General features: G+C 43.3%; 1 protein-coding gene across 1 annotated transcript; it reads right to left on the bottom strand.

The window, feature by feature from the left end:
* Position 1: 1 nt before the first annotated feature.
* Positions 2-8,963, bottom strand: TTC14 (tetratricopeptide repeat domain 14). The gene is made up of 12 exons (XM_056498864.1): positions 8,759-8,963; positions 8,559-8,680; positions 8,137-8,336; positions 7,699-7,783; positions 7,480-7,609; positions 6,790-6,942; positions 6,064-6,135; positions 4,925-5,044; positions 4,723-4,845; positions 3,925-4,042; positions 1,891-2,000; positions 2-1,441 (listed from the first exon to the last, which is right to left on the bottom strand). Exons 1-12 carry the CDS (start codon positions 8,914-8,916, stop codon positions 487-489), a joined length of 2,346 nt encoding a protein of 781 aa, XP_056354839.1. The 5' UTR covers positions 8,917-8,963; the 3' UTR covers positions 2-486.
* Positions 8,964-13,366: the final 4,403 nt, after the last annotated feature.

The following is a 13,366-nucleotide window of genomic DNA, read 5'->3' as shown; positions in this document are numbered from 1 at the left end:
CAAAAATTAAGAAAAAATTAAGAAAATTTAATGATCAAATGGGCTATATACATTGATGGCACATGACTTCATTCCATTATCCCTTTTCTATAGCTGGATGTTAAGTTTGATAGAAGAATATCAACAGTCAATAGTACCCCAGGGACAAGGAAAACCAAGCCCAGCTGTTGTTAAAGTGCATACTTGATGTGAGCACAGCTAACTACACCCAGGGGTATCAAGGGATTTCAGCCCATCAGACAGAATATTGTACAGGAACACCTCAAATTAAGAGCACAGGAAACTTGTCTTTTAAATAATAACTGATATTTTATGTAGGATATTCTTCCATCCCCTTCCACTATATGATGTTTTAGAATCCTTTGACATTATGAAATGCAGAAAAATTTCTGCCTTTCTCTCACTCTTTGTGTGTATTTCCTCACAAGATACTAAGTTAAAAGTTCACAGAACTACACTCATCCAAGTAGTGTATTATCAGGTACTTCACTGTTTCTTCTGCTTACTTCCTTTTTCCCTCTCAAACTCAGCTATCTGATTGAATATGTTAACTAAGTTCTGAGGCAGGTTTCTTTTAACACCACCTTCTGCTTGTTCTGTACCATTTAATGGCACTTCTTCATCTGGTTCCTTTGTTTTATCAGTCTCTTCATAACTTTTTCTATTCTTAGACTCACTTTCATTTTTATGGTGCCTGTCACTATCATAACCTTTGTCACCTTCATGTGAGCAGCTCCTAGAATATGACCTGTACTTCCCCCCTGACCTGCCAGAATAGTCAGACCCTGGGGACATGTAATACCTGTCTTGACCTGAGCCGTGTCTCTTAAACTGCTCTCTTCTCCACTCTCCATCCCTTTCAAATCTCCTGTAATAATGCATCCTGGGTTTATAATCTGATTTATGATACGAACCTGAAGAACCCCTCCAACTGGAGAAAAATCTCTCTGGTTTACTGTATTTTTCAGTTTTGCTATGACTTGGCTGACTTCTGGAGCTACTGTAAGAATCTCTTGAATCTTCAGACCTACCTCCAAAAGTGTCTTCATCATCACCTGAAGTCCTCGAAAAAGAACAGTGTCTGTCTTTCTCTTTTACCTCCATTTTTGGGCACGCTACGCTGTCCTGCCTTTCCAGCAGCTTTTCCACTTCAAAACTTTGGTTAAGAAAGGAAGCAGAGGTATCAGCTGGAGGGGAATACCACTCCTCTTTCCTATTCTGATCTTTATAATGGGAAGAAGCTCTAGATGAGCTTTTTTTGGAGCTGCGAGCAGACTCAGATCTACGCCGACGCTTTTTCCTACGTTTCTTGTGATCAGAGGAAGAGGAGGAAGAAGAAGCTGATACATCTGATGATGAATCGCTTGATGATGATGAGGAGGAGGAGGATGAGGATGAAGAAGAGGAGGAGGAAGTAGATACTTTCCTTTTCTTCTTCAACCTAAGAAAAATAATAAACCTGTGAGATAACCTTCAGTGTCAGGCAAAAACTACACACAAAAAGCAAATCTGCATACCCCAGCTTGTACTGTACAGTGGGAAGAGAAACTAAGCCTGACTGGCAAGACAATATCAAATGTCATTTCATCAAAAAATTAAGATTAAATCCACTGAACATTTTGTTATGAAAGACCTCTTTCCCAATTTCACATGACATTATGCTTTGCAAATATGTCACCTTGCAAAGTATTTCTTAAACAACTTCTCTTCCACACACATCTCCATTGAAGGTTCTATGCACTAAAGGACACTATGCACAAAAACATTCTGAGGGAAAAGCAGCTTACCCAGGGAGTTGTTCTCCCCAGCTTACTGTTTGTTGAGATGGATTGCTCACAGTCTCATCTGCACTTATTGTCACACAACCAGTACACTGAAGGTAAAAGTTACCTTTTTTCTTCTTTTAAGAGCTTACGCAATTTTTCTGCACTTGTTTCTATTTTCTTTGCTTTCTGTCTCTCTTCTTTGGCAGCTTGTTTCTCCCTCATTTCGAAAGATTTCTTTTTTGAACCCAAGCATCATAAAAAAGATTACATTAATAGTGTTAACATGGGTATTAACCCCCATTCAACCCCATCCAAATGTATACACCAGGAATGTTTTACCAGGATTCCCAGACCAAAAATTAGTATTTTTCAGGAATTTGGTATTGGCCATTGTGACAGGTTTATATTTAAGGACCATATTGCAGTTTTTATTCCATTAAAAAATATATTTGGCCAGTCATTGCAGTGGTACCCATGATCCAACACACCAGGAAGAATAGAATCCAAAAAGTTATAGATAGAATATGCAAAAAAATCCCCAACGTTACCAACATGTAGAAAAATAAGGAAAAAAAACCCCAAACAACCAAAACAGAAGAGTTTGAGGGAAATTGTCATCATTATTGTAGTTTACAAGAGAAACACGGCAGAACCCAGTTGAAGACGAATTCGAGTTGGCCATGTTTGAATACAAACCGTTTTGTAACAATTTCACAGAGCAGTTTGATGCATAGTTTACGTAAGAAATCAAGTTCCAGGGGTTTGGTGGTGATGAGCAGCATCAGACGGCAGGCACGGCAACAACAGTTCCATTCAGAGGGAAATGCATTGGAGAAAAACACATAATCAGTATTACAGGAAAACACACTGCAGTTGTTTCAGCTACTCTACACAGCAGGGGCAGTATCACACTTATGTACTAAGTTACAGGTAAATGCAGGAGAGCATCTAAGTAGATAAATAATCCTTAAACTACTTAAGTCCATAAAAGATCAGACTTCTACCACTTACAGCCCTACAGAGTAGCTCTTCAGATTAAGCAAGAAGTCTGATTATAGTTTTCAAAACTCAGCAACTGTCTTAACAGCTATAATAAAGGAAACCCTTCACTGCAGCCAAGGCCATGCATAGGAACAAACAACAGCTATCATATTCTTTATTTCCTGCATCAATGACTGCAGGATAATGTCAAAGGAGTAACATTTATCTCCTATTTGCTGAGAATATTCTTCATTATTTTAACTGGCACCTCTTTCTAAAGCAGCTAAATGCAGGTATTGCTCAAATAACATACACCTCTATCTCTGGTGTAGCTCAGTTTTATCAGATTGTCCTATCTCCTCTTCCCCCTTGTTTCCACACATCCTGTCAGCATTATGGCTCCACCAACTGAAGAACTGCTGACTAAGGCCATCTACCCCAGCCTGTGTACATCCTCACATGCAGAAGCACAGAACAACACAAGCCTGTTCCTCAGTGCTCTATTTTACTCCTTGACCCACTCTGGAAGACAACACAAGCAAAGGAGGTAAATAAAAGGGAAAAGATGACAACTTAGATTAGCACAGAGACCCAGCAGGCTCACCTGGGAAAAATGCTGCGTGCAAGGGAAGAGAAAAAAACCACCAGACAGAAGAGGAGAAAGCTGAGATATTCAAACTGTCTGCCTGCCCACCCTCCACCTCCTGCTGCTTTCCTTTAAATTACTTTTAATTTCCGTCTTATGTGAGCTCATTGTGCCTCAACTTTGCCTGGTGTTACTCTCTCTTTCTCTAATTACCCACGGTCTGGCCAGACTATGGTAACAATGTTTACTTGGCTTGTGGAAGTATTTTACGCTTCGACCATTTGTATTCATAGAATGTTTTAAATTAACCATTAATCATTAATTGTGTGATGGGATATTCTAATCCCTGCTTTGCTCTTTCCTTGTCTCCACTGTCTGGCACTTCTTTACTATCCCAAAACAGTGGAGTTACCAAGAGGTACCTTTCTTCTGGTAGGTACAGCCATAATGCTAACTAGAAAAAAATTACTGTGGAGTAGGGAAGCAGAGAATAAGACAAACCATCAACTTAACCCCTCCCTGCTCAAAGGATTTAATATGATTTTTGATGTTCATTTATTGTCACAATATGAAAAGAAAGTAAAGAATCACCTGCATGTGCTTATGGAGTTTTGTTAAGGCCTCTTCTGCTTCCTGAAAAGTCTCATCCAAGCTTAAGGCTTTTTTATAGTAACTTTCAGCATTTAGCAGTTTTTCTTCCTCTTCCAATCTGTAATTCAAGTGACGATGCATATACAGTGAGGACACAGATTTTGACAGCTATTTCTTATTTTAGGGCTTATATGCAAGTATTTCTTATTTGCATTGTGACACTACCACTGCATCCGAGACCCCCTCTATCAGCTCACCTCACTAACAACACAAAACAGTATTTATGACCTTGTCATCTCATAATTCTGACCTGTTACACTATTCTTTGGAATACCAATTCCAGTTTCAAAAATACTGTCTCTCTCTTCTTAACACAGGGCTAAAAAGCAATCTATTCCCTGAATATTGAAAACTAAAATTTTGCGTTAGAGTGGGTCACCAATATTTCAGCAGAGTAACACAACATAATTTTGTTAAAAAACTTTAAAAAAAAAATAACCAAACAATCCTCAACCTTTTGGAATATATTCAAACAATTCACAGGACTTTATGCAAGCCTGGTATCCTACCAGTGAAAGGGTATCAAAGATTAAAAAGGATACTGAGGATTAAACCTCAAATATTTTGCCAGGATTTTAACTGGAACAGAGGACAAAGTGTACATCAATTACACAAGGATGGATATTTCCAAGGACTTTTATTTTTTTTAAACACATAACCAGGAAGGAAAGATGCCATTCTGTGTCCTCACCAGCAAACTTGTTAGGAACCAATCAAACTCATAATCCCAACACTTACTGCCCGCCTCTTTCCACAAGGGTCTGACACAGGTATTTCCTCGCATTTCTATGGGTAGGACAATTTTCTAAAGCAATTTCAAAATCCCCAATGGCTTTGTTCAGACTTCCTTTGGTTGCATACCTAGAACAGAAAGCTGCATATGAAACAGTGATACTTCTCTTTCACAAAAAAAGGAAAAAAGTGAAACAAGCAGACTTACAGAGCTCCACGAGCTACCAGAGCTTCAACATTTTGTGGATCAATTTCCAAAGCCTTGTTGTACTCATTCATGGCTTCCACGTGGCGCCCAAGCTTAAAATAATCCACCCCAGCCTTTACACTAGAGAAAAAATATTTAGAAAATAGTATGTACAGTTAGTCTATACAGATTGTTCTGTTACTCACAAATTATGATTTTAAACAGAGGACAGGTTAAAACCTGACCTTGTTATTGTGTACTTCACACTGGTGTTTCAATTAGGTGAAAAAGGTATTGTCTTTAATCCAATATCTTAAGGCACTTGAGAGCATTTCTGCAGGCAGTGCTAGTATATTACATTGTTTTTCATGTATGGAATTATTGTTTAAGCAATTTTCTGAACAAAACTATTTGTGACCTACCACCATTAACCTTGAACAGGCTTAATTATATCCAAAGCTAAAAATCCCCATTAGAGCGATGGCACAAGGTGTCATGGGCAGATGGTACACATCCAAACCAGCTCATCTCACACAAATATCCTGAGGTTTTACAGTTCATATTACCTAAACATTTCTTGCACATTTTCCAAGAGATTAACTTATTAGAAGAGAATTGCTTTAAGTTGATTTTCAGAACAATTCCTTACAGACTTTTCTTAAAAATTAAAATTTAATTTAACATTATAAGCAACCTTTTCTGCAATTAATCAACACTGCAAATACACTGCATAGTGTAAAAGAAAAGTAAATATCCAGGGCTGCTGCTCCATTTAACTTTCCAAAGACTGCAAGTGCACTTTTTACGTCTACAGTTTGAGGCTTAAAGGACTTGACAAGTATGAGGTCATTCAACACTTCATTATAAAACAGAAAATTGTGTGCTTGATGTTATCACAAATCTTGCTTTCAACTCTAGAATGGGTCAGGATATTAAAAGTATTCTAGGAACAACTCTCTTAAACCTGACACACATTTTGGAACTGAATCTAAGGACTTTATCTGTCACATTCCCACTTGGCAGACAGGTTTATTTTCAATAACATCCTGGTTACCTTGCTACATACACAGTGGAGAAACTGTTTCAATGTGTATTTTCTTTGCAGAAATACAATCTGTAACCCAATCTAACAAGCAGCTTTGACAAGAAGTATCACATACCATTTCAAGGCCCAAGATGCAGACTGCTTTTTCCTCAAGGCAGGGGCGTAGTCTTCTTCATTGAAATTTTTACTTTAAGGAACAAACGAACAAAAACATTAAGCTGGCTGTCTAAGTCTACAAAGTCAAGTTTACAGTATGCAGTGCAGTTGAAATATGCTGAACTATTATTTGTCCATGCCTTCCTGCTCTTCCTCAGTCAGGTTTGTTCTTTCATATTTCTGAAACCATGCTCTAAGTGCTGAACTGAACCAGAACTGCAGTACATTTAACAAAAACATACCAAGTCCACTCCTGTTTTGAGCCTAATATACATAGGGGTCACAACATCAATCGTTGCATGTATTTGACTCTTATAAAGGGGTCAAACCTAAAAGAACATTGTGAATAAAAACCTGCCAGAAGACATTAAAATCAAAACATACTGCATTTTGATCCCAGATGCTGACAAGAGATACACAATAAATTCCATAAGTATCTGATATCAAACACCGTGTGTAGTAAGGTGTCTTGCTCATTCAAAGCAACAGGACTTCAAATGCAAATTTCTCACTCTAGAGGAGTTTGCTTTTAAATATTTTAGGACGTGTATGCTGCAGTCATGCAAGTCAAAATGTAAAAGGCTTAAGTATAAGTGGTCTAGGACTCCCACTCACAAGTCTATTTCAATGGATTAGAATAATCTCCACAGAGTTACAGGAGAGGAACAATGTAAAAATCACTTACATTTGAAGACTTCTCAGCAAAGACGGTGGATTTGATTCACTTATTCCCAGTTTTTCTGTCAAATATTCAACTAATGATGGATTAGCGAATCCTGGGGAACGATGCAAAACCTCTTCAAATGTCTCTCCTGTGTTGGCAACTTCCAGGCTTCGCCTTAAAAACAGCACCAATGTACACAAATGAGACCTCAGGCTCTACCCTATTTCATCATGCTTATGATTAGAATAAAAATGACTATATGGTATCTGTACTACTGCTCACAAACTGTTCTCTTCTACAGGCATGTTTTTTCCTGATATTTACTGACCTTATGTCCTTCACCCCAAGTGAGCTTCTGAAACCTATTTGATCACCCACATATTGCCAGGACACACAAGAACATACAAATGTTACAGAGAGATGTATCCATCTTCTAAAGGGAATTTTAAAATGCTGAGAATTCATTTCCAGTCTCCCAGGGTTTTGGGGTTTTTGATTTGTTTGTTAACACAGTCCAAAAGCAACAGATATCTCACCCTGCCTTTTGCTTTCCTTATATTTTTGGAAAGAAGCTAAAAAGCCAACCACACCTATATATCCAGATACAAGTATGCTGAAGAGAGGAACAACAAGAAGGATGTGATCACCAATTAAATCAGAAAGCCCACTGAAAAGTGCACCAGCAAGTGCAGCCAAACAGCACATCCTTACTTATAATGCAGTGGGAAGTCATCAGAGGTGATCACGCCCAGTTTGGTACTGGAAAGGCTGGGTGGAAGAGCTGAGCTGTAAAGGGACACGGCCAGCTTCTCATGGTAACGGTCAACGTCCTTGAGTGCAGCTGCAGAAATAATACAGGGAAGGATAAAATCACAGAAATGGCTCAAACCCGGGACAAACCGATTCCTGACGACTTCTGCAGCTGCTCACCTCGAATAAGGTCTCCAGTTTGGTAATATGACAGAGGATCTCCATGGTTGCTTTGAGGAGGCACATCCCTCACAGGACACAGGGCCTGCAACAGAACAGAGTAGGAATGTCAAAAATGAAGCCATAGGGTTGGGATTTTTTTCCTCCCTAAGATCAAGCCAAAAAATATTATTTTAAGCTTAATGCACATCGTAACTGAAATTCTTAAAATATGGCTTGGTTCAAGTGGAAATGCATGCATCCACAAATGATTGCCTTTTCTTCCCAATACTATGAGTCATAGCAAGATGGGTTCACTGGCAGAGCAAAGTATCACAAGCTGCCCATCTACCCATCATCCCAAAGCTGTTTCACTTTCACACGTTCCACTCTGTTAAGAGATGCAAGAAGCAACAAATAGATGTAAAAAATGAACTGTTGACCAAAGCTGTATCTTACAGTGATTTCCAAATCTGCAATTTCCCGTATGACACCACTTCCCAGACAAATCAACACCATGAAAAAGCCAAATTCACGGATAGACGTAATCCTCCCAATCACGATATTGCCACGCTCGATGTCACGGAAGAACAGCTCTCTCCTCTCCTCCCTGGGCACCTCCAAGAACCTCTCCAGGGGTGGCATGACAGCGTAACACTCTGCAACAAGGGCACAGCCAGTCACAAACGGCCAAGCTCCACCCTGAGATCACAAAATACTTAACGATAGCAAAACACGTGAAAATATGATACTTTTTTTTTGTGCTAACAGGAAGTTTACGTACTGTCTATAAAAATCACCAGGAAAAAATTTCAGCCTGTTTTTAAAAATACCGCAAATTCAAATGCTGTCCTTACAGTGACACCCCCCAACTCACACACCCTCATTCTCCTCGATGGTGTCCTCGATCGGCCCGTTAGGTTTCCACGAGTGCGCGAACAGCAGATCCGCCTTCTTGGCGATGAAGCGCTTAATCTCGGTGTCGAGGCTCGCCCTCTCTTTCCTGGGGGAAGGAGAACGCGGTGAGTCGCGCCCCGCGGCCCCTCACGGCCCGCCCGGCCGCTGCCCCGGCGCCCCTCACCAGGCGGCCGGCGGGGCCCCGCGAGGCGGCTCCGGGGCGGCCCCGGGCGGCGGCAGCAGCCCGCGGAAGTCGGGGTTGTCGTGCTGCTCGGCGCGGATCAGCGACAGCAGCGCGGGGCCGTGGTGGCTCAGCGCCTGCCGGAGCAGCTCCCGATCCATCCCGGCGCCAACGCCGCCGCCTCGCCCGGAACGGGAACCGCCGCTCGGGCAACGGCGACAGGGCGGGACCGGGCGGCCGCAGCGCCCCCGGCGGGCGGGAGGACCGCGCTGAGCGGCGGCGGCGCCGCCCGCCCTGTTCGCGGGCCCGTCTCTGGTTTATACACAGAGAGTAATTAAAGAGAGAATAATGAAAACACGCGGCAAGAAAATACACACATTTTTCCCCGCGGGAATCCTGTCCGGCTCGGCAGCGGCGGCCCGTTCAGGCCGTGACCGCGGAGGTGCAGCCGGGAGGGGGCGCTGCGCCCCCGCCGGCCCCGGCCCGGAGCGCCCAGAGCGCGCCCGAACCGGGGGTGTCATGGGCCCGAACCGGGATTGTTATGGGCCCGAACCGGGGGTGTCATGGGCCCGAGCCGGGTGTGTCATGGGCCCGAACCGGGATTGTCATGGGCCCGAACCGGGATTGTCACGGGCCCGAACTGGGGATGTCATGGGCTCGAACCGAGGGTGTCACAGGCCCAAACCGGGGATGTCATGGGCTCGAACCGGGGATGTCACGGGCCCGAACCGGGATTGCCATGGGCCCGAAGCGGGTATCGCGGGCCCGGCCGCACCGCCTCAACGGGGGCCGCTCGAGGAGGCGCAGCCGCGGCACCGCCGCGTTCTCCGGGCGCTGCGTGTTCGCTTCCGAGGGAGCGGCCTGGGACAGCACGGGCGGCTGTCGGCCGGGCCAGAGATAGGAAACAGAGCCGGGGAATGGGCTGGAGCACAAGTGCAGCGAGGAGCTGCTGGGAGGGCTCGGCTGGAGAAAGGATCGCTCAGCGGAGACCTCATTCTCTGCACCTCCCTGACAGGAGGGTGCGGCCCGGTGGGGTCAGGCCCTGCTCCCAGGGAACCAGCCACAGGACGGGGCGAAACGGCCTCAAGCTGCTCCAGGGGAGGTTCAGATTGGACACTTGGAAGAATTTCTTCATAGAAAGGGTGATTAGACATCGGGACAGGCTGTCCACGGAGATGGTGGAGTCACCACTCCTGGAGGTGTTTAGAAGAAGATTGGACGTACGTGGCACTTGTTTCCGTGGTCATGGTGGTAAACTAGAGCCATGGTCATGGCTCCATTTGACAAGGTGGTGTTGGGCCACAGGTTGGACTCGATAATCTCCGGAATCTTTTCCAGCCCGAGCAGTTCCGTGATACTGTGAATAAAGGAGGGAGCGTGAGCCAGCGGCGCGGGGCTGGGCTCAGCTCCGCAGTGTTCCTTGCACTGTCCCTGGCCAGGGTCCCCTCGGCACAAACTACAGGTGACACAGTGTCACCTGGCTTTACTGAACAGGGAATACGGGCAATTCTCTCGGGAAAAGGCGATCGGCTGCGGGCACAACCAAGCTACGGCTGCGGGTCTGGCGCCTGCTCCCCGAGCTAACTTAGGATGCTAAAAGGACACTTCGCTCAGGAGGCTCTTCATGCTAATCACCTCTCCACCTAATGGAGAAAGGTGCTTAAAACCAGTTGGAAATAATCCAAGCCTATTAGAAGGATCACAGTTTTACAGCTCCCAAGAATAATTTGTCCCTGGCACCACATTTAATAATTAATTTTAAAAGGGGCGGTGGGAGGGGGAGGAAACCCACTGCAAGCAGCATAATGTCACTTCTCCCTTCAGTACAATGCTGAAGAAAAAATAGCAATGTGGCTGTCAGCAGATCAGGGACACGGACTCCTCTAGGAAGCAGCATGACCTAGAGGGCAAGGATCATATCAAAGACTCTGGTCTCAGAAGCTCAGTTCAAAGCCAGCAGGGATATCACTGGTGTAGCAGACTTGAGGAAGACACTGGAAGGGCAAATTCATATTTTAGTTTCATTCCATGTCCCCCTGTTTTAATATAAAACAAGAGGCACAACAGTTACCGTGTACCAAGCAGCTGCCAAGATTTTGATTTCAAGTCTTCCTGGTCTGTATGAGACCAGGTGTGCTCTTAGATTGCTGGTTACCAGGGTGGGGAAACGCCATTAATGCCAGATGGAAATGTCTGGACATTAAGATTGATTAGACACAGGTTGGCATGGGAAGGTTAATGCACCTGCATAGATCCAGTGCAAACAGAAGCCTTTCCTGGATGAGTTATGTGGCAAGTGCAATGTCCTGAGCCGTGTGGCACAACTGCAAATAGAGGCAGTTTTATTTGAGGGAATGGTATTTTAAGTAAGAGTTAATTGGTGTTGCTTAGCAAATACAAGAGCTAATAAAAAAAAAAAAAAAAAAATTGTTTGAAGCATGAACTCTGCTTGTGTAAGCATTTCTCCAGTCTCATATGCAGATACACACACACAATGTACAAGAAATTAGACATTATGAGTAAAGACTTCCAGTGTGTTACACTTCTGGACTTAAAACAGCAGCAAAAAATGACTGTTAAAGCACAACTACCTACGACAACAGATTCTTCTTACAGATGTTTTCTTCTTTGTGTAAAATCAATTGCATTTCAGGAAACAGAGTAATTTATAACACAATAATACACAGAAGGTAGATTAGTTGCCCCCGAACATGAGGGCTAACTTCATATTTGAAGTGATCCATTCTTTATCTGGGCCAAACACGGCCTGAAATTATCTTAATCAAGCAAACTAAATTACCTCAAATAATTCCAGCTTCAGAAATGGCTTTGCCAGAGCAGAGTATGTGAACATGAACTTCTAATTTTTGTTCCTATTTTTCAGGTTATAGTAATGAACTGAGAAGTAATGTAAGACTGTGACATATTGAATGTTGTTCCCCCTCATCCAGGGCACACACAAACTTTTGCATTCTTTTCTCTCACAGTATACTTTCTGCATATTCACTGTGGTTTTAAAAATATCACTCCATCTTTTCAGTGGTAAAAACTTTCTGCTTTTCTTTTCATTCTTTGTTTGCTTTACTTCAGTTGCCCAATAGGAAATGCTTTTGATGAAAGAGAATAGCAGTCACCACAGTTCAGACAGGAATAATGATAAATGGAAGGGTTTGGAATAAAGCCAGGGCTACATACACTGCTCAGGAGATGCCAGGCCTGAGGATGGGCCATGCTCCATATGCTGTTAATCCTCTGTTCCATTGATTTAGGAACTGCCTGGATGAGTAGTGCCTGATCCCATCTGCTAAGTAAACACAGGGTGGGCAGGAGTGTCCTGATTCAGCAGTAGAGGGATACAAGTCAATATCTCACCCTGCTGGAGGAGGAACGCTGCAGATACTTTGAAACCAGACGTGTCTGAACAGGCTGGATGTAGATCTTGTGATAGTTCAGGTCAGTGCATGCCAAAAGGCAGCTCACAAAATCCATCCTGCAGCCCTTAACCCCCACAGTAAAAAGATGATGAATCTACACCACACCAGCTTTGGACCCAGGGTCAAACTCGTAGTGATATTGCCCCTTAACAACCCAAACACTGCTAGGCATGGTAGAACTTCAAAGTGGGAATGTGAAATATTAAGCAGATTTGCATCCAAACCCAGTGAGCACAGCTTGAATGCAACAAGGTCAAGCTGCTTCTCAAATGTTTCCAAGTATCCAATATCACTGGTGAAGCTTACAAGAAAATCTCATGCAGGAAAGGGTTTTGTGCCCAGAACCACATTTTATCACTGACAAAAAGATTGAGTTCTTCAAGACCATACATGTCAAAGTATTATTCTCTGTAAATTTGGGGCACATTTGAAGATAAATTTTAGCCTGTTGCAAACAGGAGTGAAATATTCAACTAAATACGTCCTTTGAGCTAAGAAAGAGGAATCTAATAGCAGTAATGAGAATGAACATGACAAGTTGTATTTCCAGATGTGTTAGACTTATGGAAAATTCTGCCCAAAGCAGTCCTGCTACCTAGATTTGCTAATTTATGAAGCAGCAAAGAGACTGTCCAATATCCAAGATATTATTTTAGCTCATGACTGATGAAGGGACCTTCAGCACAGTAAACTGCTAGCCCGTTAATGGCCCTACTGTGAGGAAAATAAAATGTCTGCAGGTATAATCACCAAATATGATGGAGGAAATGTGAAAACAACCCCAAACTCAGAGTGATGGAGCAACTCAAGCCGTGGCCAAAGCATTTCCCTTTGTAACTAGTTCATTATTCAATCCAGCTTTGGCATGGTCTGTAAGAGAGTACAATTTCAGTGATGGAGTCTTACCTGGAGTGTGCTCAGCACCTGTTTTTGGTGTTAAGGACCTTTGCACTTCTCAGATTTCTAGAAACACGTAGACAAAGAATAGTCAGTTACATGTTATAAATATGCAAAGACAGACTGTGGAAACTACCCGGGCTCTGAATCGGTGGTTAGACCCTGCTGGAGTACAAGGGGAATAATGGTTGGGAAATGTCAGTGGAGACCCCCCTCCGAGTGCTGAGGATTTCTGTCGGGCTGCAGGCAGTGGCACTGCTGAGCCTTTGTACGCTCTGAG

Source organism: Oenanthe melanoleuca, chromosome 9, assembly GCF_029582105.1.
Source record: "Oenanthe melanoleuca isolate GR-GAL-2019-014 chromosome 9, OMel1.0, whole genome shotgun sequence".
NCBI classification, from domain to species: Eukaryota; Metazoa; Chordata; class Aves; order Passeriformes; family Muscicapidae; genus Oenanthe; species Oenanthe melanoleuca.
The sequence above is the reverse complement of the archived record's forward strand: the minus strand, read 5'-3'. Positions and strand labels throughout refer to the sequence as shown.

What these genes read in the sequence shown, in the direction of transcription:
- TTC14 (XM_056498864.1), bottom strand. Translation starts at nt 8,916, where the DNA reads ATGGATCGGGAGCTGCTCCGGCAGGCGCTGAGCCACCACGGCCCCGCG. An exon ending in CACCATCGAGGAGAATGAGG is followed by an intron (nt 8,337 to 8,558) that starts GTGTGTGAGTTG and finishes CCCTTGTTGCAG; the next exon opens with AGTGTTACGCTGTCATGCCA. An exon ending in AACTGGAGACCTTATTCGAG is followed by an intron (nt 7,610 to 7,698) that starts GTGAGCAGCTGC and finishes TTATTTCTGCAG; the next exon opens with CTGCACTCAAGGACGTTGAC.